Genomic DNA, 21,158 nt, shown 5'->3' with positions numbered 1-21,158 from the left:
TACCTTATGATGGTGAAGGACGGTGTGACCTTCCTGTGTGGAATCCCAGGAATACAGAGGACGGGGACATCTCTCTGGTGGGTTCCCATTACTGGATCCATCTGTAGGAAACACACACACTGACTGAATACATTGTTTCTATGTGTTTATCAGATGATGGGGGATCTAGGTGGACCCTCCGTACTGCTCTCTCCTTTACAGTAAAGTCTCCTCTTACCCGGTGATGTGAGGGGCGGCTGATTGTCCATCATGACGTCCTTGTAGAGATCCTTGTGTCCTTCTAAATACTCCCACTCCTCCATGGAGAAATAGACAGTGACATCCTGACACCTTATAGGAACCTGACACACACAATGATACAGTCACCATCCAGACACATCCCTTGTCTGTTACTGGATAATGTCCCAGAATTCCCAGAATCCTCCTCACCTCTCCTGCCAGCAGCTCAGTCATCTTGTTGATGATGTGCCGAATCTTCTGCCTGTTGTGGTCCTTAAATTTTAGGGAGCAAAATCGAGGCACTTTGATAGTCATATAGTCTCCATACTTCACAAGAGGAAAACTCTGTAAAGAAACCAATAGTGACGTCATGTGACCTCCCAGAATCCTCCTCACCTCTCCGGTCAGGTGTGTTTTATTAATAGAGATAAGAGTGATGTCATGTGACCTCCCAGAATCCTCCTCACCTCTCCGGTCAGGTCTGTGTTTTATTAATAGAGATAAGAGTGATGTCATGTGACCTCCCAGAATCCTCCTCACCTCTCCGGTCAGGTCTGTGTTTTATTAATAGAGATAAGAGTGATGTCATGTGACCTCCCAGAATCCTCCTCACCTCTCCGGTCAGGAGTGTGTTTTATTAATAGAGATAAGAGTGATGTCATGTGACCTCCCAGAATCCTCCTCACCTCTCCGGTCAGGTCTGTGTTTTATTAATAGAGATAAGAGTGATGTCATGTGACCTCCCAGAATCTTCCTCACCTCTCCGGTCAGGTCTGTGTTTTATTAATAGAGATAAGAGTGATGTCATGTGACCTCCCAGAATCCTCCTCACCTCTCCGGTCAGGTCTGTGTTTTATTAATAGAGATAAGAGTGATGTCATGTGACCTCCCAGAATCCTCCTCACCTCTCCGGTCAGGTCTGTGTTTTATTAATAGAGATAAGAGTGATGTCATGTGACCTCCCAGAATCCTCCTCACCCCTCCGGTCAGGTCTGTGTTTTATTAATAGAGATAAGAGTGATGTCATGTGACCTCCCAGAATCCTCCTCACCTCTCCGGTCAGCAGGTAGATGATCTCCAGGGTGAGGTTTAGTATCTTCTCAGTCATGTGACTCCTGTCCTCCTCCATCCTCATTGGTGCCGTCATTTGATCTATACAGGTCTCCTTGTAGACGGATAACTTTGGGAAATGAAAGTAAGAATTATTTGGATGGTATTGGTCACACAATAATAGGATGTGAGGGGTGTAATAGGAGGGTTGCTGTTCATTTAAGAACTACTACCCCCCGGGAACTTCTTGACCCGTTGGATTAGAAATTCCCTTCTTTCTGTTGGATTAGTTTTCATCTTGACAACACTCTCATCCAGTCCTTATCAACTCTTTTCTACCTTCTAACTACCCATCCACAACTCCCACCATCCACTAATCCATTCCCTGCCCAAGACTTAGCCAGTCATTTCAAAAACATTTTTGACCGTTTCCACAGAGGAGGTTGCTAAACCTTTCTCTGAAGCTCACCCAACCACTTCTGGACCCCATTCCCTCACACCTACCCCGGTCTACCTCTTTAATGGTCTCTTCCCCAGCACTCTAAAACAAGCCCTAGTCACCCCCTGTAATTATAAAACCTCTATTTAGATCCCACAAGTCGGAACAACTTAAGGTCCATCTCCTTGTTCCCATTGACCTCCAAACACCTAGATAGTGATAGGCTCGAAGACACCCCTGGGTTCAGTTCTACACCAGAACAGGGAAAAAGTTTGGACCAGTACCCTACTAAAGTCTATGGGACCAGAACTCGAGCCCCCATTCAAAGGCTTATATGCAAGCTATTGGCCATAAAAAGGGTATGGGGGTCCGGGTACTGCCCTGGGGAACATGTATCAATGCAAAAAAAAAAAAGAACTTTTAAAAAAAAGATCGTTCTTAAAGGAGCTTTAATTTTTATTGATGCCTAAAGTGAAACAATACAAATGAAAAATTCCTTTAAATATAGTATAGTATATATTTTTTCTTTATATAAATGTCAGTTTTGCTGCAGCAGGTTCTATACCGCCTGGAGGGTCTGCCTGTAAAGTGGCACATCTGTACCATGTATAGAACCTGCTGCAGCAAAATTGACATTTATATAAAGAGAAAAAATGACATATAAATCGATTTTCCCTGGGTTTCAATTCTACACCAGAACAGGGAAAAAGTTTGGACCAAAACCCTATTAAAGTCTATGGGACTAGAACTCGAGTCCCCAATTTGAAGGCTTACAGTGGGGACGGAAAGTATTCAGACCCCCTTAAATTTTTCACTTTTTGTTATATTGCAGCCATTTGCTAAAATCATTTAAGTTCATTTTTTTCCTCATTAATGTACACACAGCACCCCATATTGACAGGAAAACACAGAATTGTTGACATTTTTGCAGATTTATTAAAAAAGAAAAACTGAAATATCACATGGTCCTAAGTATTCAGACCCTTTGCTGTGACACTCATATATATAACTCAGGAGCTGTTTCTTCTGATCATCCTTGAGATGGTTCTACACCTTCATTTGAGTCCAGCTGTGTTTGATTATATTGATTGGACTTGATTAGGAAAGCCACACCCCTGTCTATATAAGACCTTACAGCTCACAGTGCATGTCAGAGCAAATGAGAATCATGAGGTCAAAGGAACTGCCTGAAGAGCTCAGAGACAGAATTGTGGCAAGGCACAGATCTGGCCAAGGTTAAAAAAAAATTTCTGCTGCACTTAAGGTTCCTAAGAGCACAGTGGCCTCCATAATTCTTAAATGGAAGACGTTTGGGACAACCAGAACCCTTTCTAGAGCTGGCCGTCCGGCTAAACTGAGCTATCGGGAGAGAAGAGCCTTGGTGAGAGAGGTAAAGAAGAACCCAAAGATCACTGTGGCTGAGCTCCAGAGATGCAGTCGGGAGATGGGAGAAAGTTGTAGAAAGTCAACCATCACTGCAGCCCTCCACCAGTCGAGGCTTTATGGCAGAGTGGCCCGACGGAAGCCTCTCCTCAGTGCAAGACACATAAAAAGCCTGCATGGACTTTGCTAAAAAAAAAAAAAACACCTGAAGGACTCCAAGATGGTGAGAAATAAGATTCTCTGGTCTGATGAGACCAAGATAGAACTTTTTGGCCTTAATTCTAAGCGGTATGTGTGGAGAAAACCAGGCACTGCTCATCACCTGTCCAATACAGTCCCAACAGTGAAGCATGGTGGTGGCAGCATCATGCTGTGGGGGTGTTTTTCAACTGCAGGGACAGGACGACTGGTTGCAATCGAGGGAAAGATGAATGCGGCCAAGTACAGGGATATTCTGGACGAAAACCTTCTCCAGAGTGCTCAGGACCTCAGACTGGGCCGAAGGTTTACCTTCCAACAAGACAATGACCCTAAGCACACAGCTAAAATAACGAAGGTTTGGCTTCACAACAACTCTGTGACTGTTCTTGAATGGCCCAGCCAGAGCCCTGACTTAAAGCCAATTGAGCATCTCTGAAGAGACCTAAAAATGGCCGTCTACCAACGTTTACCATCCAACCTGACATAACTGGGAGGATCTGCAAGGAGGAATGGCAGAGGATCCCCAAATCCAGGTGTGAAAAACTTGTTGGATCTTTCCCAAAAAGACTCATCAAAAGGGGCTTCTACTAAATACTGAGCAAAGGGTCTGAATACTTAGGACCATGTGATATTTCAGTTTTTCTTTTTTAATAAATCTGCAAAAATGTCAAAACTCTGTGTTTTTCTGTCAATATGGGGTGCTGTGTGTACATTAATGAGGAAAAAAAATGAACTTTTGATTTTGATTTTAGCAAATGGCTGCAATATAACAAAGAGTGAAAAATTTAAGGGGGTCTGAATACTTTCCGTCCCCACTGTATAAGTTATTGGCCATAAAAAGGGTATGGGGGTCCGGATACTGCCCTGAGGGACATGTATCAATGCAAAAAAAAAAAAAAAAAAAAGAACTTTTCAAAAAAAGATCGTTCTTAAAGGAGCTTTAATGTTTAATGATGCCTAAAGTGAAACAATACAAATGAAAAATTCCTTTAAATATAGTATAGTATATGTTTTTTCTTTCTATAAATGTCAGTTTTGCTGCAGCAGGTTCTTTACATGGCACAGATGTGCCACTTTACAGGCAGACCCACCAGGCGGTATAGAACCTGCTGCAGCAAAACTGACATTTATATAAAGAGAAAAAATGACATATAAATCGATTTTTCCTGCAAGCTTTCTTTATTTAGTAAACAACGGCTTGGAGAGCCAGTCTGTATGATGAGGCCACAATTTCATGCACTTGGAACAAGATTAGAGATTTTCTGGATAAATTCTGGTGTCTCTTTGGCAGATTTTAGATGGAAATAAAAAAAGTTTTGCACTACAGTGAGCAAGCATTATGTGAAGAAGCCAAATTAGAGTACACTCAGGCCAAGATTAACAATGTTTTTTTAGATAAATTCTGGTGTCTCTGAATTTGTTTAGAAGTAACAGGTGCGGAAAAATTGGGCCTTGGGTGTTGGTGGTGCCTTCACACCATAGTTATCCTTGGCAAATGCAGTATTGGACTCCCTCCACTGGCCTCCGTTCAGTGTCCTCCACCCCTTTCTGCCAATCCCTCCACTGGCTTCCATTCAGTGTCCTCCACCCCTCCCTGCCAATCCCTCCACTGGTCTCCATTCAGTGTCCTCCACCCCTCCCTGCCAATCCCTCCACTGGTCTCCATTCAGTGTCCTCCACCCCTTTCTGCCAATCCCTCCACTGGTCTCCATTCAGTGTCCTCCACCCCTCTCTGCCAATCCCTCCACTGGCTTCCATTCAGTGTCCTCCACCCCTCTCTGCTAATCCCTCCATTGGCTTCCAATTAGTGTCCTCCTCCCCTCTTCCAATTCTTCCACTGGCCTCCATTCAGTGTCCTCCACCCCTTTCTGCCCATCCCTCCACTGGCCCCCATTCAGTGTCCTCCACCCCTCTCTACCAATCCTTTCACTGGCTTCCATTCAGTGTCCCCCACCCCTCTCTGCTAATCCCTCCACTGGCTTCCATTCAGTGTCCCCCACCCCTCTCTGCTAATCCCTCCACTGGCTTCCATTTAGTGTCCTCCACCCCTCTCTGCCAATCCCTCCACTGGCCTCCATTCAGTGTCCTCCACCCCTCTCTGCCAATCCCTACACTGGCCTCCATTCAGTGTCCTCCACCCCTCTCTGCCAATCCCTCCACTGGTCTCCATTCAGTGTCCTCCACCCCTCTCTACCAATCCCTCCACTGGTCTCCATTCAGTGTCCTCCACCCCTCTCTACCAATCCCTCCACTGGCCTCCATTCAGTGTCCTCCACCCCTCTCTACCAATCCCTCCACTGGTCTCCATTCAGTGTCCTCCACCCCTCTCTACCAATCCCTCCACTGGTCTCCATTCAGTGTCCTCCATCCCTCTCTACCAATCCCTCCACTGGTCTCCATTCAGTGTCCTCCACCCCTCTCTACCAATCCCTCCACTGGTCTCCATTCAGTGTCCTCCACCCCTCTCTACCAATCCCTCCACTGGTCTCTGATCGCCCAATGAAAACAATTTAAGACCTTCTGCTCTCTAGCTCCCTCAGCACCTTTCCCCATGTTCGCCTCCAAGATTTCTCCAGCCTCTCCTTTCTTCTGGAACTCCCTACCCCAATCTGCCCGAGAATCTCGTACTTTTTCTATCTTTAGGCGACCTCTAAAAAAAAAAAAAACTAATCTCTTCAGAAAGCCTATCCCGCCTCCACCTCATAACTGAACTTTTACTTTACTTCATCAGCTCCTCCCCCACAGTTATTATCTTTTGTATCACATGACCCTCCCTATTAGATTGTAAGCTCTTAGGATCAGAGCCCTCCTAACCGTATTGTATTGAATTGTATTGTATTGTAACTGTACTGTCCCCCTTTAGACTGTAAAGTGCTTCACAAACTGTTGGAGCCGAATAAATCCAGTATTATAATAATAATAATAATAATAATAATAATGTAAGCCTGTGATATTTATGTAAAAATACATTTTCGGAACACATTTACAACAAATCACATTCTTCTCTTTCTTCCTATTTTACTCTCATGGAACAAAGAAGACGTATAATTATCTGATAAGTACCCCGCCCCCATCCCCCGATAAGTGTTATAATCCATTGGTATAGACCGATGAGGTGAGAAGGTGATTGGTGGGAAAGGCGACACATCTCCAAAATGAAGAGAATGTTCCGGCCCTGTAAGTTGTGAAATGTTCTGCCCCTGAAGGGGTTAATCTAGGTTTCCACACTATATATGTGTGTGTCATCATCTGCTGGAGATAAAAGACGTCACAGTGACTATGGAGGAAGAGGACGGACATGACGGGGGAGGTTACTGGGTGTAAATAGAAAATAAGATCTTATTACCTCTTCCAACAATGTCTTCTCTCTACTTCCTCCAGACTCACCTCTCACCCGGAACTTCCTGTCTGTACCTGACATCACTTCCTGTCTACCATAGAGACTTCCTGTCTGGGTAGAAGTGAGATCACCACCTTGTGGAGCTCAGAGGAACTGCAGCCCAGAGAAACGTCTCGTAGTGTGAACACGGCCTTGTGCTAGGGGTCATCTCCACTGACTCCCACCAAGGGTATAGTTGCCAACATTGTAAAAAAAATGTATAGGGACACTTTTTTGTCTGTAGGTGGAGTCCTAATATAATTAGGGGTCGAGGCACTCGTTTTAAGGCGTGGTGTAGAAGCTCTAATTCATCCCAAAGGTGTTCTATCGGGTTGAGGTCAGGACTCTGTGCAGACCAGTCAAGTTCCTCCACTCCAAACTCGCTCCTCCATGTCTTTATGGACCTTGCTTTGTGCACTGGTGGGCAGTCATGTTGGAACTGGAAGGGGCCGTCCCCAAACTGTTCCCACAAAGTTGGGAGCATGAAATTGTCCAAAATGTCTTGGTATGCTGACGCCTTAAGGGCTCCCTTCACTGGAACTAAGGGGGCCAAGCCCAACCCCTGAAAAACAACCCCCACACCATAATCCCCCCCTCCACCAAATGATTTGGACCAGTGCACAAAGCAAGGTCCATAAAGACATGGATGAGCGAGTTTGGGGTGGAGGAACTTGACTGGCCTGCACAGAGTCCTGACCTCAACCCAATAGAACACCTTTGGGATGAATTAGAGCGGAGACTGCAAGCCAGGCCTTCTCATCCAACATAAGTGCCTGACCTCACAAATGTGCTTCTGGAATAATGGTCAAACATTCCCATAGACACACTCATAAACCTTGTGGACGGCCTTCCGAGACGAGTTGAAGCTGTTACAGCTGCAAAGGGTGGGCCAACTCAATATTGAACCCTACGGACTAAGACTGGGATGTCATTAAAGTTCATGTGTGTGTAAAAGCAGGCGTCCCAATACTTTTGGTAATATAGTGTATATAGATATATTCTGTATGTATATATTATGCAGGATTTATATAGTGCCTACAGTTTGCACAGCAAATATAATGGGAGACAATGCAATTCAATACAAAAGGGTTAGGAGGGCCTTGCTCCTGGGAGCTTACAATCTAATAGGGAGGGGCTGGTGGAACAGAAGGTAATAACTGTGAGGGATGAACTGAAGGGAGAAATAGAAGATTGCGTTGCTAGTTGAATGCAGGATAGGCTTCCGTGACGTGATGAGTTTTCAGGGATCGCCTAAATGTGGACAGAGTAGGAGATAGCTGGACAGATTGGGGTAGGGAGTTCAAGAGGATGGGAGAGGCTCTGGTGAAGTCCGGGAGGTGACAAGGGTGGTAGAGAGCAGAAGGTCTTCAGAGGAGCGGAGAGAACGGTTTGGGTGATATTTGGAGATAAGATTGGTGATATAACTTAGGGCAGAATTATAAATGGCTTTGGATGTTATTATTATAGTGTTTTGAATGTTATTGGTTGGGTAATGGGAAGCCAGCGGAGGCAGCCACTATATATAGTGCCATTGGGGTGATTATGCTATCTATGTGGTTGATGTGTTTTCCAATGAGTTGTGCCAGTCCAACCTGCATTGCAGGGCGTGGCAGCCTACCTTTACCAAACAGAACAGTTCACGTAGAAATCAATTTCCCATCGAAGGGGTTTCCACCATCGACATGAAAAGTCAACTGAAAGTAAAAAGCCGCCTGGCATCATTGTGAGCAGCGCCACTGCTCTCCTTACCAGTTCCTCTGACTGATTTTGCCCAGCTCTCCTGGTTCACTTGGTTTAATTAGCCTCTATTCGCAGCCACCCTGCTGAACGACCCACTCCTGGTCCCTGGATAGGGGTTCTTCTGCCACCCTGATAGGAACTGACCTCCTGTCTCATGGCTGGGGCACCTCTGAACCCTGGTTGAGACCTCCTTTACCCCAACTCCTGGCTGGGGCACCTCTGACCCCTGGTTGAGACTTCCTTTCCCCCCAACTCCTGGCTGGGGCACCTCTGACCCCTGGTTGAGAACTCCTTTCCCCACGACTCCTTGCTGGGGCACCTCTGACCCCTGGTTGAAACCTTCTTTCCCCTGACTCCTGGCTGGGGCACCTCTGACCCCTGGATGAGACTTCCTTTCCCCCCCAACTCCTGGCTGGGGCACCTCTGACCCCTGGTTGAGACCTCCTTTCCCCACGACTCCTGGCTGGGGCACCTCTGACCCCTGGTTGAAACCTTCTTTCCCCTGACTCCTGGCTGGGGCACCTCTGACCCCTGGTTGAGACCTTCTGTCCCCTGACTGGGGCACCTCTGACCCGTGGTCGAGACCTCCTTTCCCCACGAATCCTGGCTGGGGCACCAATGACCCCTGGTTGAGAGCTTTTGTCCCCTGACTCCTGGCTGGGGCACCTCTGACCCTTGGTTGAGACCTCCTTTCCCCCGACTCCTGGCTGGGGCACCTCTGACCCCTGGTTGAGAGCTCTTGTCTCCCGACTCCTGGCTGGGGCACCTCTGACCCCTGGTTGAGACCTTCTTTCCCCTGACTCCTGGCTGGGGCACCTCTGACCCCTGGTTGAGACCTTCTTTCCCCTGACTCCTGGCTGGGGCACCTCTGACCCCTGGTTGAGACCTTCTGACCCCTGACAACTGGCTGAGGCACTTCTGACCCCTGGTTGAGCCCTCCTTTCCCCCGACTCCTGGCTGGGGCACCTCTGACCCCTAGTTGAGACCTTTTGTCCCCTGACTCCTAGCTGGGGCACCTCTGACCCCTGGTTGAGACATTCTGTCCCCCAACTCTTGCCTGAGGCACCAATGACCCCTGGGTAAGACCTTCTGACTTCCGATTCCTGGCTGATCCCCTCTTTCAGGAAAGCCGGCTTGCCTCTACTCAAGTGGTGTCAGAGTGAATAGAGGAATGACGATAACCGGCACTTCCTATTTACACTATGATTGGACACAGCTGATCACATGGTAAAGAGCCTACGTCATTTTCTGAAGGATGTCAGTCAGAACGGGAAAGCCAGTAACAAAATGACGGCCGGGCAGGAAGTGGTTTAAAAGGTGTGAGACCAATGGCGTCCCTAGGGGGGGCCCTGACTCCCACAACATTATGCTGTGCCCCACCATGTGCCCCCCCCAATTAAAAACATTTTTTTTTTTTAACCAAAAGGCAATGTCTAAGAGGGAGAGCATCCCCAGTCAGCTCCTGCTGGTGATTCCTCCCCCCTCCCTCTGCTCGCTGACACTGCATAATGCGAGCGCTCACACAACCACGGCCGCCCAATCTGCACCTTCCCCTGCATCCTGATTGGCAGAGAGAAGAGCGAGTTGCAGGAAGGACTCCACCAGGACTCTCAGTTACTGAAAAAACAGACTGATTTATCCCATCCTTAGGACAGGAGAACCAGCCTGTAAATTCCAAGAGATGCCAGACCAGCGCTGTCAATAGCAGGGGCAGGACAGCAAGAGGAGGCTGGGGAACCCCACAGTGGCAGAACACCAGGGCCTGGTGGCAAGACAACCTTTGCAACCCTGATAGTTCTCCCACTGCTTTGGACCCTTATATTTTCTTGGTATGCTGGTGACATATATCTCTTGATTTCTGCCACCCAGAGGGGGGGCCCAATACAGTAGGAAGGGAGCTCACTGCAGTGAAAGGACCGTTGTGGGATCGTAGTAAAGGGCCCCAGGATATATATATATAATTGCATTTTATAGTTGCCCTCCTACTTTTGTCCCTGTCCCCCCATGTGCCCCCCCCCCAAATATGAAAGCTGGAGACGCCACTGTGTGAGACCCATGGGTTACTATTTGGAGTGTCCTCTGAGGAATCTCTGAGGAATACTTTATTCTATTGACGTGGAGGTCAGCCTTGCGGGCAGGGAACTGTTTGAAGCCGGACTTGACTTCTCTTTTTCTATTATTTTCTTTCCACTTTTCCTTTTTTCTACCTAAGCCATTTTAAAGAACATTTTGATCTTACTTTTGTCTGGCAAACTACTGTTTTTGGGTCCACCAACAGCCAGATAACCCGAACCCGGTAAACCTGATGGACCATCGGGTCCTATGTTATTTAAGATTTTGGTTCAATATACTGTACCTTCTGTATGTCTATGTACCCTGTGGGATATTTCATATGATCTGACCTTGTCTGTCAGAACTGTACTTCTATGAGGGTGTTTGTTTTTGTTGCCATGTGATGGTACACTTTTTGTAAAAACTGGCCTTGTCTTTTTGGAATAATACTGTAGCTATGATTTCCATGATTGCTCAATAAAAATATATTGAAACTGAAAAGGCCATCAAGGCAATCTCTAGGATTACATATGGATACATATGTGGTCCTCCCATCGGGATTTTGTCTTGGTGCTTGTGCCCCACACACTATGTGCTCAATATGTGGCCCTCCCATGGTGAGTTTGCCTTAGTGTCCCACAGACTTTGTGGAAAATATGTGGTCCTCCCATCGGAAATTTGTCTTGGTGTTAGTGTTCCACACACTATGTGGTTAATATGTGGTCCTCCCATCGGGAGTTTGTCTTTGGTGCTTGTATCCCACACACTTTGTGGACATGATGTGGTTCTCCCATTGGGAGTTTGTCTTGGTGTTGGTGTCCTACACACTATGTGGTTGACATGTGGTGCTTCCTTCAGGAGTTTGTCTTGGTGCTTGTGCCCCACACACTATATGCTCAATATGTGTTCCTCCCATGGTGAGTTTGCCTTGGTGTCCCACACACTTTGTGGAAAACATGTGGTCCTTCCATCAGGAGTTTGTCTTGGTGTTGGTGTCCCACACACTATGTGGTCCTCCCATCGGGAGTTTGTCTTGGTGCTTGTATCCCACACACTTTGTGGACAATATGTGGTCCTCCTATCGGGAGTTTGTCTTGGTGTTGGTGTCCCACACACTATGTGGTCCTCCCATCGGGAGTTTGTCTTGGTGCTTGTATCCCACACACCTTGTGGACAATATGTGGTCCTCCGATCGGGAGTTTGTCTTGGTGTTGGTGTCCCACACACTATGTGGTCCTCCCATCGGGAGTTTGTTTTGGTGTCCCACACACTTTGTGGACAATATGTGGTCCTCCGATCGGGAGTTTGTCTTGGTGTTGGTGTCCCACACACTATGTGGTCCTCCCATCGGGAGTTTGTTTTGGTGTCCCACACACTTTGTGGACAATATGTGTTGCTCCCTTCAGGAGTTTGTCTTGGTGCTGGTGTTCCACACACTTTGTGGACAATATGTGTTCCTCCCATTGGGTGTTTGTCTTGGTGCATGTTTCCCACACACTATGTGGTTAATATGTGGTCCTTCCTTCAGGCATTTTTGTCTTAGTGCTGGTGTCCCACACACTATGTGGTCAATATGTGGTCCTTCTATCTGGAGTTTGTCTTGGTGCTGGTGTAGCACACACTATGTGGTCAATATGTGGTCCTTCTATCTGGAGTTTGTCTTGGTGCTGGTGTAGCGCACATTATGTGGTCAATATGTGGTCCTTCTATCTGGAGTTTGTCTTAGTGCTGGTGTCCCACACACTATGTGGTTAATATGTGATCCTCCCGTCTGGAGTTTGTCTTGGTGCTGGCGTCCCACACACTATGTGGTTAGGCTGACCTTTATCCTGGCTTAGAAGGCTTCCTCATTTTACCAGTGGATCAACCTTTCTCTTGCTGACCTTTTCTAGCCCTACCTATATCGCTGTTCCTTAATTTTTTACAAACATCTCCATCATTTGTGGTCTATAGATTTGGCAGACATCATCATCACACAGTTTTTTCTGACCTTAATCCCTCACAAGGATGATTGGTGGCAGCAATCACATTGTGTGTGGTTCTAATACGGATCTCTACTGGCGCATTTCATCTCTTTCGTTTGGATTTCTGTAGAAGCTCCACATTTCTTAGCTCACCGGAGGATCTCCAGATATAAGGACCTCCACTTTATTGCCGAGTCCGATTCGAGGACATCTTCCTGATCCTGCTGACTTGTGTCCCCATATCTAATCTCCCTTGCTGGTTTAATGAACTTGTGTTTCTCTGTGTTTACTGTACTCATGAGTACATAAGTATGATTTCTCAGATATTTGTATGAATCCATGCCTAACCACAGAAACTAAGGGGTCTACTTATAAAAAATTATTCAGATGGAGCATTTGCCTAGCCGTGACAAATTCTGTCCGTAAATTAAGTAACACAGTGATTTCCTATGATCATCAGCTCCATTGAGTAACTATAATGCGGTATTGTTCCTGAATTAGCTCCATCAGGAAATATAGTGCAATACCACATTATGGCCACTAAATGGAGCCAATGATCATAGGGAATCACTCTATGAAATAAAATATGATCAACATTCGTCAGGGCTGGGCGAATTCGTGTCACCTTTGTTCAACATATTTTTAAAAAACAGACCTCTAAGTGTTTGTGAAATCTTCCACCACAAAATGTACTCAGCCAATGAGAGGTAATGACTCCATTTTTATTTTAAAAGGCCTAGAGGACCACCTTTGAAGTGGTGGGGTTAACGTGTTTCGTCCTGGAAGACGACTTGAGAAAACAGACCTCTTGCAAGAGTTTACACCACAAAATGTACTCAGCCAATGAGAGGTAATGACTCCATTTTTATTTTAAAAGGCCTAGAGGACCACCTTTTAAGTGGTGGGGTTAACGTGTTTCGTCCTGGAAGACGACTTGAGAAAACAGACCTCTTGCAAGAGTTTACACCACAAAATGTACTCAGCCAATGAGAGGTAATGACTCCATTTTTATTTTTCTCCTCCTATCAATGGCCAACACGGTACAACACTTCATCCATGTCTTTGGTGATCTCTGATCTCCTTATCAACTGTTTCTTACATGATGAAGATCAGCCATGGAGTATATCTGAGGTGTATATCAGGGTGTGCTTCTTCCCCACACGGGAGCTGTGATGTATGGCAAAATAGGATTCATATAGAAGAAATTTCCCGCACTTGGAACACTAACATGCCTTGAAGGTTGAGTGGGATCTCTTATGTCCAGTAAGATGGGACTTCTGTGAAAAACATTTCCCGCACTCAAGACAGAAATACGGCTTTTCCCCCGTGTGAGTTCTCTGATGTCTGTAAAGATCGCACTTCTGTAAAAAACATTTCCCGCACTCTGAACAGGAATATGGCCTCTCACCTTTGTGAGACCTCTGATGTTTAACTAGAGAAGATTTATGAAGAAAACCTTTCTCGCACAAGGGACAGGAATATGTCTTACCAGAATGTAAAATCTGATGTGTGTAAAGACAGGTCTTCTTTGAAAAACATTTCCCACACTCAGGACAGGAATATGGCTTCTCACCTGTGTATAACTTCAGGTGTTTAGTGAGATATCCTTTACGTAGAAAACATTTCCCGCATTCAGGACAGGAAAACGGCCTCTCCCCCGTGTGAGATCTCAGATGTTTATTGAGATCAGCTGTTCGTAGGAAATGTTTTCCACACTCAGGACATGAAAATGGCTTCTCACTTGTATGAGATCTTTTATGAGCATTAAGATCGGATTTTAATAGAAATTGCTTCCCGCACTCAGTACAGGGAAATGTCTTATCTGTTAGAAGGATCACAGTCTGCGGTTCCTCAGGATAAGAGGAATATGATGGTCCGGCACCGTCCCTCACAGTCTGAGGTTCCTCAGGATAAGAGGAATACGATGGTCCGGCACTGTCCCTCACAGTCTGAGGTTCCTCAGGATAAGAGGAATATGATGGTCCGGCACCGTCCCTCACAGTCTGAGGTTCCTCAGGATAAGAGGAATATGATGGTCGTGCACCGTCCCTCACAGTCTGAGGTTCCTCAGGATAAGAGGAATACGATGGTCCGGCACTGTCCCGCACAGTCTGAGGTTCCTCAGGATAAGAGGAATACGATGGTCCGGCACCGTCCCTCACAGTCTGAGGTTCCTCAGGATAAGAGGAATACGATGGTCCGGCACGTTCCCTCACAGTCTGAGGTTCCTCAGGATAAGAGGAATACGATGGTCCATCTACACTGTGTGGTGCCGGATGGACATTTGAGGTAGTCGGGTTTTCTCCTGGACTATACTGTGTGATGTCCTCATCTTCTACTTTACAGTCTGGAGACAAAGTGAGACAATCCTCTGAGGTTTTCCTCATCTCCCGTCCATCTACTAAAATAGAAATACAAAGATTATTACTAGACATGAGCAGATTGGTTCCCCTAAACCAGGACTCCGCCCACATCAGGCAGCTTTGTCTCTGAGGATCTTACAATTCCCCCCTCAAGGTAACTAGTAATTGGGTCCTCTGATCTCCTACCAGTTCATTTCTTTATTCATGGACCTTAGTCAGAGAGTGAGGAAACAACGAGAACTGTCTTTTATAGGAGTGACAGTGATGAGGGGATTATAGGACGAGTGTCCCCTACCCCTCTATCACTCATTGCCATCTTCCCAACACAAGAAGTCCTGCACTTCCTTATTTAGTCTATGATTTAGTCACGAATAACAGCGGGGCTGAGCCCCACCAGAGGTCAGAGAGTGAGGATGGGGGGAGAACAACCAAGATGAAGACTGGACTGATCCTGAAGACCCCCATCATTGGGTTATTGACTCCTCCCTCATTATCACTTTCTGTTTAAGGGTCCAAAGTTGGAGGATGTTATCACATTATTATCACCATGTAAAAGTCTGTGCTCCAATCAAATCATCAGATATAAAATGTCCAGCTGGTAGGAAATGGGTGTAACAAGAGAGAATACAGAGATTGAACAAAATTTAGGAAACACCAGGTAAAAGAACAAAATCGTTACCTATATATGGTTTTGGAGCACCTTTGGCATCCAAGACAGCCTGAATTCTCCTGGGAATTGACAAATATAAGTCTTGGATGGGGGATGATGGAATCTGATACCACTCTTCATGCAAAAATCGTTCCAGTTCTCATAGAGGTGCCAGAAGCGGAAAACGAGCCCGAACCTGGTTCCCCAAAATTGACCGTAGTGGCTCCATGATATTGAGGTCTGGCGAGTGTGGCACCCAGGGAAGGAGCGAGACTTTATCTGCATGCTCATCAAACCATGATTTGACAACCTTACCTCACTTCCACTTTCACCGCCAAACTTGTCGTGTTTCCATATTTTTGTCCAACCCCTGTACATATTATGTGTATATATAGCAGTGGATGGAGGGGAGAGAGCAGAAGTCAGGAGTATGTAATGTACAATATAGAGTATATAGTGTAGGGGTCAGGAGTATGTAATGTACAATATAGAGTATATAGTGCAGGGGTCAGGAGTATGTAATGTAAAATATAGAGTATATAGTGCAGGGGTCAGGAGTATGTAATGTACAAAATAGAGTATATAGTGCAGGAGTCAGAAGTATGTAATGTATTATTATTATTATACGAGATTTATTATTATACGAGATTTATATAGCGCCAACAGTTTACGCAGCGCTTTACAATGTATAAGGGGGACAACACAATTACAGTACAGTTCAATACAGAAGGCACAGGAGGGCCCGGCTCGTAGAGCTTACATTCTAAAGGGAGGGGGGGTGGTACAAAAGGTAATAGCTGCAAAGAATGATTTGATGGGGGTGGCTCAGGGACAGTTATGTGGGTGTGGGATAGGCTTCCCTGAATAAATGAGTTTTCAGGGATCTCCTGAAGGTGGACAGGTTAGGGGCTGATCGGATATACTGGGGTAGGGAATTCCAGAGGATGGGAGAGGCTCTGGAGAAGTCCTGAAGGTGATCATGGGAGGAGGTAACAAGGGAGCTAGAGAGCAGGAGGTCCTGGGAGGAGCGGAGGGGGCGATTTGGGCGATATCTGCAGATGAGGTTGGTGATGTAGATGGGGGCGATGTTGTGAATGGCCTTGTATGTTATGGTTAGTATTTTGAATTTTACGCGGTGGGGTAGGGGAAGCCAGTGAAGGGATTGGCAGAGAGGAGCAGCAGTCATGGATCGATAAGTGAGGTGTATTAGTCTAGCAGCAGCATTCATAATAGACTGAAGGGGGAGGAGCCTGTGTAAGGGTCGGCCATTAAGGAGAGAGTTGCAGTAGTCAAGGCGGGAAATAATCAAGGAGTGAATAAGATGCTTTGTGGTGTCATTAGTCAGGAAGGGTGGAATTCTGGAGATGTTGCGGAGGTTAAGGCGGCAGGATTTAGCCAGTGATTGGATGTGGGGGCTGAAGGAGAGGTCAGAGTCAAGGATTACACCCAGGACCCTGGCATGTGTGGAGGGACCAATGGTTGTGTTGTTGATATTAATGGTAAAGTCATGGGGGGGGGGACAGGGAAGGAGGAAATATTACAAGCTCAGTTTTAGAAAGATTAAGTTTGAGAAAGTGGTGTGACATCCATACCGATATGTCATTCAGCAAGTTTGAGATCCGTGAGGAGATAGTGGGGGTGAGTTGAGGAGTGGAGAGATAGATCTGGGTGTCATAGGCATAGAGGTGGTATTGGAAGCCATGGGAGGTTATCAACTGGCCCAGAGAAGAGGTATAGAGCGAGAATAGGAGGGGCCCAAGGACAGAGCCTTGGGGTACCCCAACAGAGAGAGGAAGAGCAGCGGAGGAGATGGAGTTGTAAGTGACACTGAAAGTGCGCTGAGATAGGTAGGAGGAGAACCAGGATAAAGCAGAATCACGGAGGCCAAGGGAGTGTAGTCTGCTGAGGAGGAGCAGGTGGTCAACTGTGTTGAAGGCAGCAGAGAGGTCTAAAAGTATGAGTATGGAATAGTGGCCATTGGTTTTAGCAGTTAGTAGGTCATTGGTGAGTTTTAGTAGGACAGTTTCAGTGGAATGTTGTGGACGGAAGCCGGACTGTAGGGGGTCGAGAAGGTTGTTGTCCATGAGGTAGGGACTCATTTGGTCATGAACAAGGCGTTCGATGAGCTTAGAGGCAAATGGGAGCAGAGAGATGGGTCTTAAGTTATTCAAACAGGTGGGGTCTAGTGAGGGTTTTTTGAGTATGGGGGTAACCAGTGCATGTTTGAGCGGGGAAGGAAAGGTGCTGGAGGAGAGGAAGAAGTTGAAGATGTGGGTTAGGGAGTTTAGGATAGAGTGGGAAGGTGGTCGCAGTAATTGTGAGGGTACAGGGTCCAGGGGACATGTAGTGAGGTGGGCGGCCATGGAGAGGAGTTTATCAACTTCTTCTGTGCTAACTGGGCAGAAGGAGGAGAGTATTGAGTGTGGTTTTGGACCTGATGTGTTGGGTAGGGGAGGAAGTTGAATGCTGGATATCTCCTTGTGAATGGTGTTGATTTTGCTATTGAAGTGGTTGGCAATCTGTTGAGCGGTAAGTAAGTTGGTGGGTGGGGACAGTGGGGGGCGAAGTAAGGAATTAAGGGTAGAAAAGAGTTGACAAGGTTTGGATGAGAGAGTTTTGATGAGAGGGTTGTAGTAGGTTTGTTTAGCAGTGTGGAGGCAGGAGTTGTATTTGAGAAGGACAGATCTGTAGAGGGTAAAGTTTGCAGGGATTTAGATTTACGCCATGCTCGCTCAAGAGCACGGCTGCGTCTCTTGAGACTTCTGGTGTCGTCTGTTTGCCAGGGTTGTGGCAGATGGGGCCTGGTTCTGCGTGTAGAAAGAGGAGCAAGTACATCTAGGGAGGATGACAACGTGGTGTTGTAGATGGAAGTGGTTAGGTCTGGGCAGGACAGGGGTACGATTTTGTCATAAAGGCCATCAGTAGCAGAATGAAGAAGGGAAGGGTTGAGGTTGCGAAGGTCTCTACGGGTAGTGGTTTGTGGGTTGGCAGCATGGGTGGTAGGAGACAAGGAGAGTGTGAAACGGATAAGGTTGTGATGTATAATATATTGTATAAGATACGACAGTTAGGACTATATAACAGATGACTATTCCCTATCTGAGTTTTTGCTACACGCAGGGCACCGGGCAGGTTGAGCAAATAGTGAAACTGGAAACCAACATTTTGCTGCCAGCTGAACCCCAGAATCTCCATAAATCCAGTCTAGATCCATAAATTGTGTCTGCAGCACAGAGAAGGAAGATTATCCGAGAGAAATACAGGAATACAGGACGGGGAACACAGCTCAGGAAAGTGACCAGGGGATTACAGGCTGATATCACCCAGTCCCCGCCCTACTCTGGACCAATCAGTGATCAGTATGGGTGGAGGAATGTATTTAGTGTTAATGACCCACCTGTGCTGATCTCTGTAGGAGTGTCCTCCTCTATAAATGTCCCCGTTATTCCATCCTCCTCCATAGACTGCTGATCATCCCTCACATACCTCTCTTCTTCTTCTGATTTAACATCAACTTTTATATCTATCAGATCTTCACCCTAAACCAAGCGAAGGATCAACAATAACATTTGTAAAATATAAGATCTAATATTGTGACATCATATAAAAAAATCCACACATCTCCATGAGTCCATGCTCAAGATACTCCGTTCCACCAACCTTGTAATGGTGAGGGATGATGTGATCTTCCTGTGTAGAATCCCGGGAATACAGAGGACGGGGACATCTCTCTGGTGGGTTTCTGTAGCTGGATGACTCCACCATGGTGTCCTGGTACAGATCTTTGTGTTCTTTTAGAAACTCTGACTCCTCCATCACCCCGTCCTCCACTTTTATCTTTTTTTTAACGTCAACTTTAGAATCTCTCAGGTTTCCACTCTGAATTTAGAATAAAAATGACATCAATGGTAACAATGCAGATAATGTACAGATCCTAATGATACTATCAGTGATTGTTCCTCATCTACCTGATGATGGTGAGGGATGGTGTGATCTTCCTGTGTGGAATCCCGGGAATACAGAGGACGGGGACATCTCTCTGGTGGGTTCCCATTACTGGATCCATCTGTAGGAAACACACACACTGACTGAATACATTGTTTCTATGTGTTTATCAGATGATGGGGGATCTAGGTGGACCCTCCGTACTGCTCTCTCCTTTACAATAAAGTCTCCTCTTACCCGGTGATGTGAGGGGCGGCTGATTCCCCATCATGACGTCCTTGTAGAGATGCTTGTGTCCTTCTAAATACTCCCACTCCTCCATGGAGAAATAGACAGTGACATCCTGACACCTTATAGGAACCTGACACACACAATGATACAGTCACCATCCAGACACATCCCTTGTCTGTTACTGGATAATGTCCCAGAATTCCCAGAATCCTCCTCACCTCTCCTGTCAGCAGCTCCATCATCTTCTTGGTGACTTCCAAAATCTTCCTGATGTTGCATCTCCTAGGACTCAATGAGCGAGGTGGAGGCACTGTGGTGGACATATAAGGACTTGGCTTCACGGGAGGAATAATCTGTTCAAGCAAAAACAGTAATATGATGTGACCTCCCAGAATCCTCCTCACCTCTCCGGTCAGGTCTGTGTTTTATTAATAGAGATAAGAGTGATGTCATGTGACCTCCCAGAATCCTCCTCACCTCTCCGGTCAGGTCTGTGTTTTATTAATAGAGATAAGAGTGATGTCATGTGACCTCCCAGAATCCTCCTCACCTCTCCGGTCAGGTCTGTGTTTTATTAATAGAGATAAGAGTGATGTCATGTGACCTCCCAGAATCCTCCTCACCTCTCCGGTCAGGTCTGTGTTTTATTAATAGAGATAAGAGTGATGTCATGTGACCTCCCAGAATCCTCCTCACCTCTCCGGTCAGGTCTGTGTTTTATTAATAGAGATAAGAGTGATGTCATGTGACCTCCCAGAATCCTCCTCACCTCTCCGGTCAGGTCTGTGTTTTATTAATAGAGATAAGAGTGATGTCATGTGACCTCCCAGAATCCTCCTCACCTCTCCGGTCAGCAGGTAGATGATCTCCAGGGTGAAGTTTAGTATCTTCTCAGTCATGTGACTCCGGTCCTCCTCCATCCTCATTGATGTGGTCATGTGATCTATGTGGGTTTCTCTGTAGACGGATAGTGGAGAATTATCTGGACTGTATTGGTTGTACAATATTATGATGGGGATATAAGGGGTAAATAGATGGACTGCCCCCAGTGGGGTGTTGCACATGTAGAGGTCTATACATCAGATTAAAAACAGGGACAATTGAGAACAGAAGAAAGTGGGGTATCTACCTTAATCCCATTATTAAGTGATCTCAGAACCCCTCATAGTGAGCGTTAGGGTTCTTCATCCCCTCAGCTATTATTGGCTGCTGACCACAGTTATCAACTGTGCAAAGGATTATGGGTGAGCACCAAAATTAATCAACCAGAAATTCAAGGAAAATTTGCCTCCTAGAAATTGAGGTTGAATCTAGATCTCATCCCTCGTTACAAAGGAGACTGCTAAGGTGAGAAGGTGACACATCTAGAAAATGAAGAGAATGTTCCGGCCCCCATAAATGGGGAAATGTTCTGACCCTGAAGGGGTTAATCTAGGTTTCCACACTATATATGTGTGTATCATCATCTGCTGGAGATAAAAGACGTCACAGTGACTATGGAGGAAGAGGACGGAACATGACGGGGGGTTACTGGGTGTAAATA

The 21,158-nt window shown here is 46.2% G+C and overlaps 3 protein-coding genes across 3 annotated transcripts in view; all 3 read right to left on the bottom strand.

The window, feature by feature from the left end:
- LOC141105478 (uncharacterized) overlaps positions 1 to 14,941 on the bottom strand; it is a 57,602-nt gene extending 42,661 nt beyond the window's left edge. Inside the window, exons 1-2 of the mRNA XM_073595330.1 lie at positions 13,656 to 14,941; positions 12,657 to 12,770 (exon numbers count right to left, since the gene is read on the bottom strand). Of these exons, the coding sequence (XP_073451431.1) occupies positions 12,657 to 12,770; positions 13,656 to 14,901 (1,360 nt within the window). The 5' untranslated portion in view covers positions 14,902 to 14,941. The remainder of the gene's footprint in view (positions 1 to 12,656; positions 12,771 to 13,655) is intronic.
- Positions 1 to 21,158, bottom strand: part of LOC141104996 (uncharacterized) — a 98,686-nt gene extending 77,528 nt beyond the window's left edge. The window contains exons 1-5 of the mRNA XM_073594803.1: positions 20,745 to 21,158; positions 20,458 to 20,572; positions 19,834 to 19,968; positions 19,622 to 19,745; positions 19,408 to 19,505 (exon numbers count right to left, since the gene is read on the bottom strand). Of these exons, the coding sequence (XP_073450904.1) occupies positions 19,408 to 19,505; positions 19,622 to 19,745; positions 19,834 to 19,968; positions 20,458 to 20,572; positions 20,745 to 20,755 (483 nt within the window). The 5' untranslated portion in view covers positions 20,756 to 21,158. The remainder of the gene's footprint in view (positions 1 to 19,407; positions 19,506 to 19,621; positions 19,746 to 19,833; positions 19,969 to 20,457; positions 20,573 to 20,744) is intronic.
- LOC141104936 (gastrula zinc finger protein XlCGF66.1-like) lies at positions 150 to 6,817 on the bottom strand. The gene is made up of 4 exons (XM_073594744.1): positions 6,639 to 6,817; positions 1,271 to 1,399; positions 430 to 564; positions 150 to 341 (listed from the first exon to the last, which is right to left on the bottom strand). Exons 1-4 carry the CDS (start codon positions 6,711 to 6,713, stop codon positions 150 to 152), a joined length of 531 nt encoding a protein of 176 aa, XP_073450845.1. The 5' UTR covers positions 6,714 to 6,817.

This window comes from Aquarana catesbeiana, linkage group LG08, assembly GCF_042186555.1.
Source record: "Aquarana catesbeiana isolate 2022-GZ linkage group LG08, ASM4218655v1, whole genome shotgun sequence".
NCBI lineage: Eukaryota > Metazoa > Chordata > Amphibia > Anura > Ranidae > Aquarana > Aquarana catesbeiana.
The sequence above is the reverse complement of the archived record's forward strand: the minus strand, read 5'-3'. Positions and strand labels throughout refer to the sequence as shown.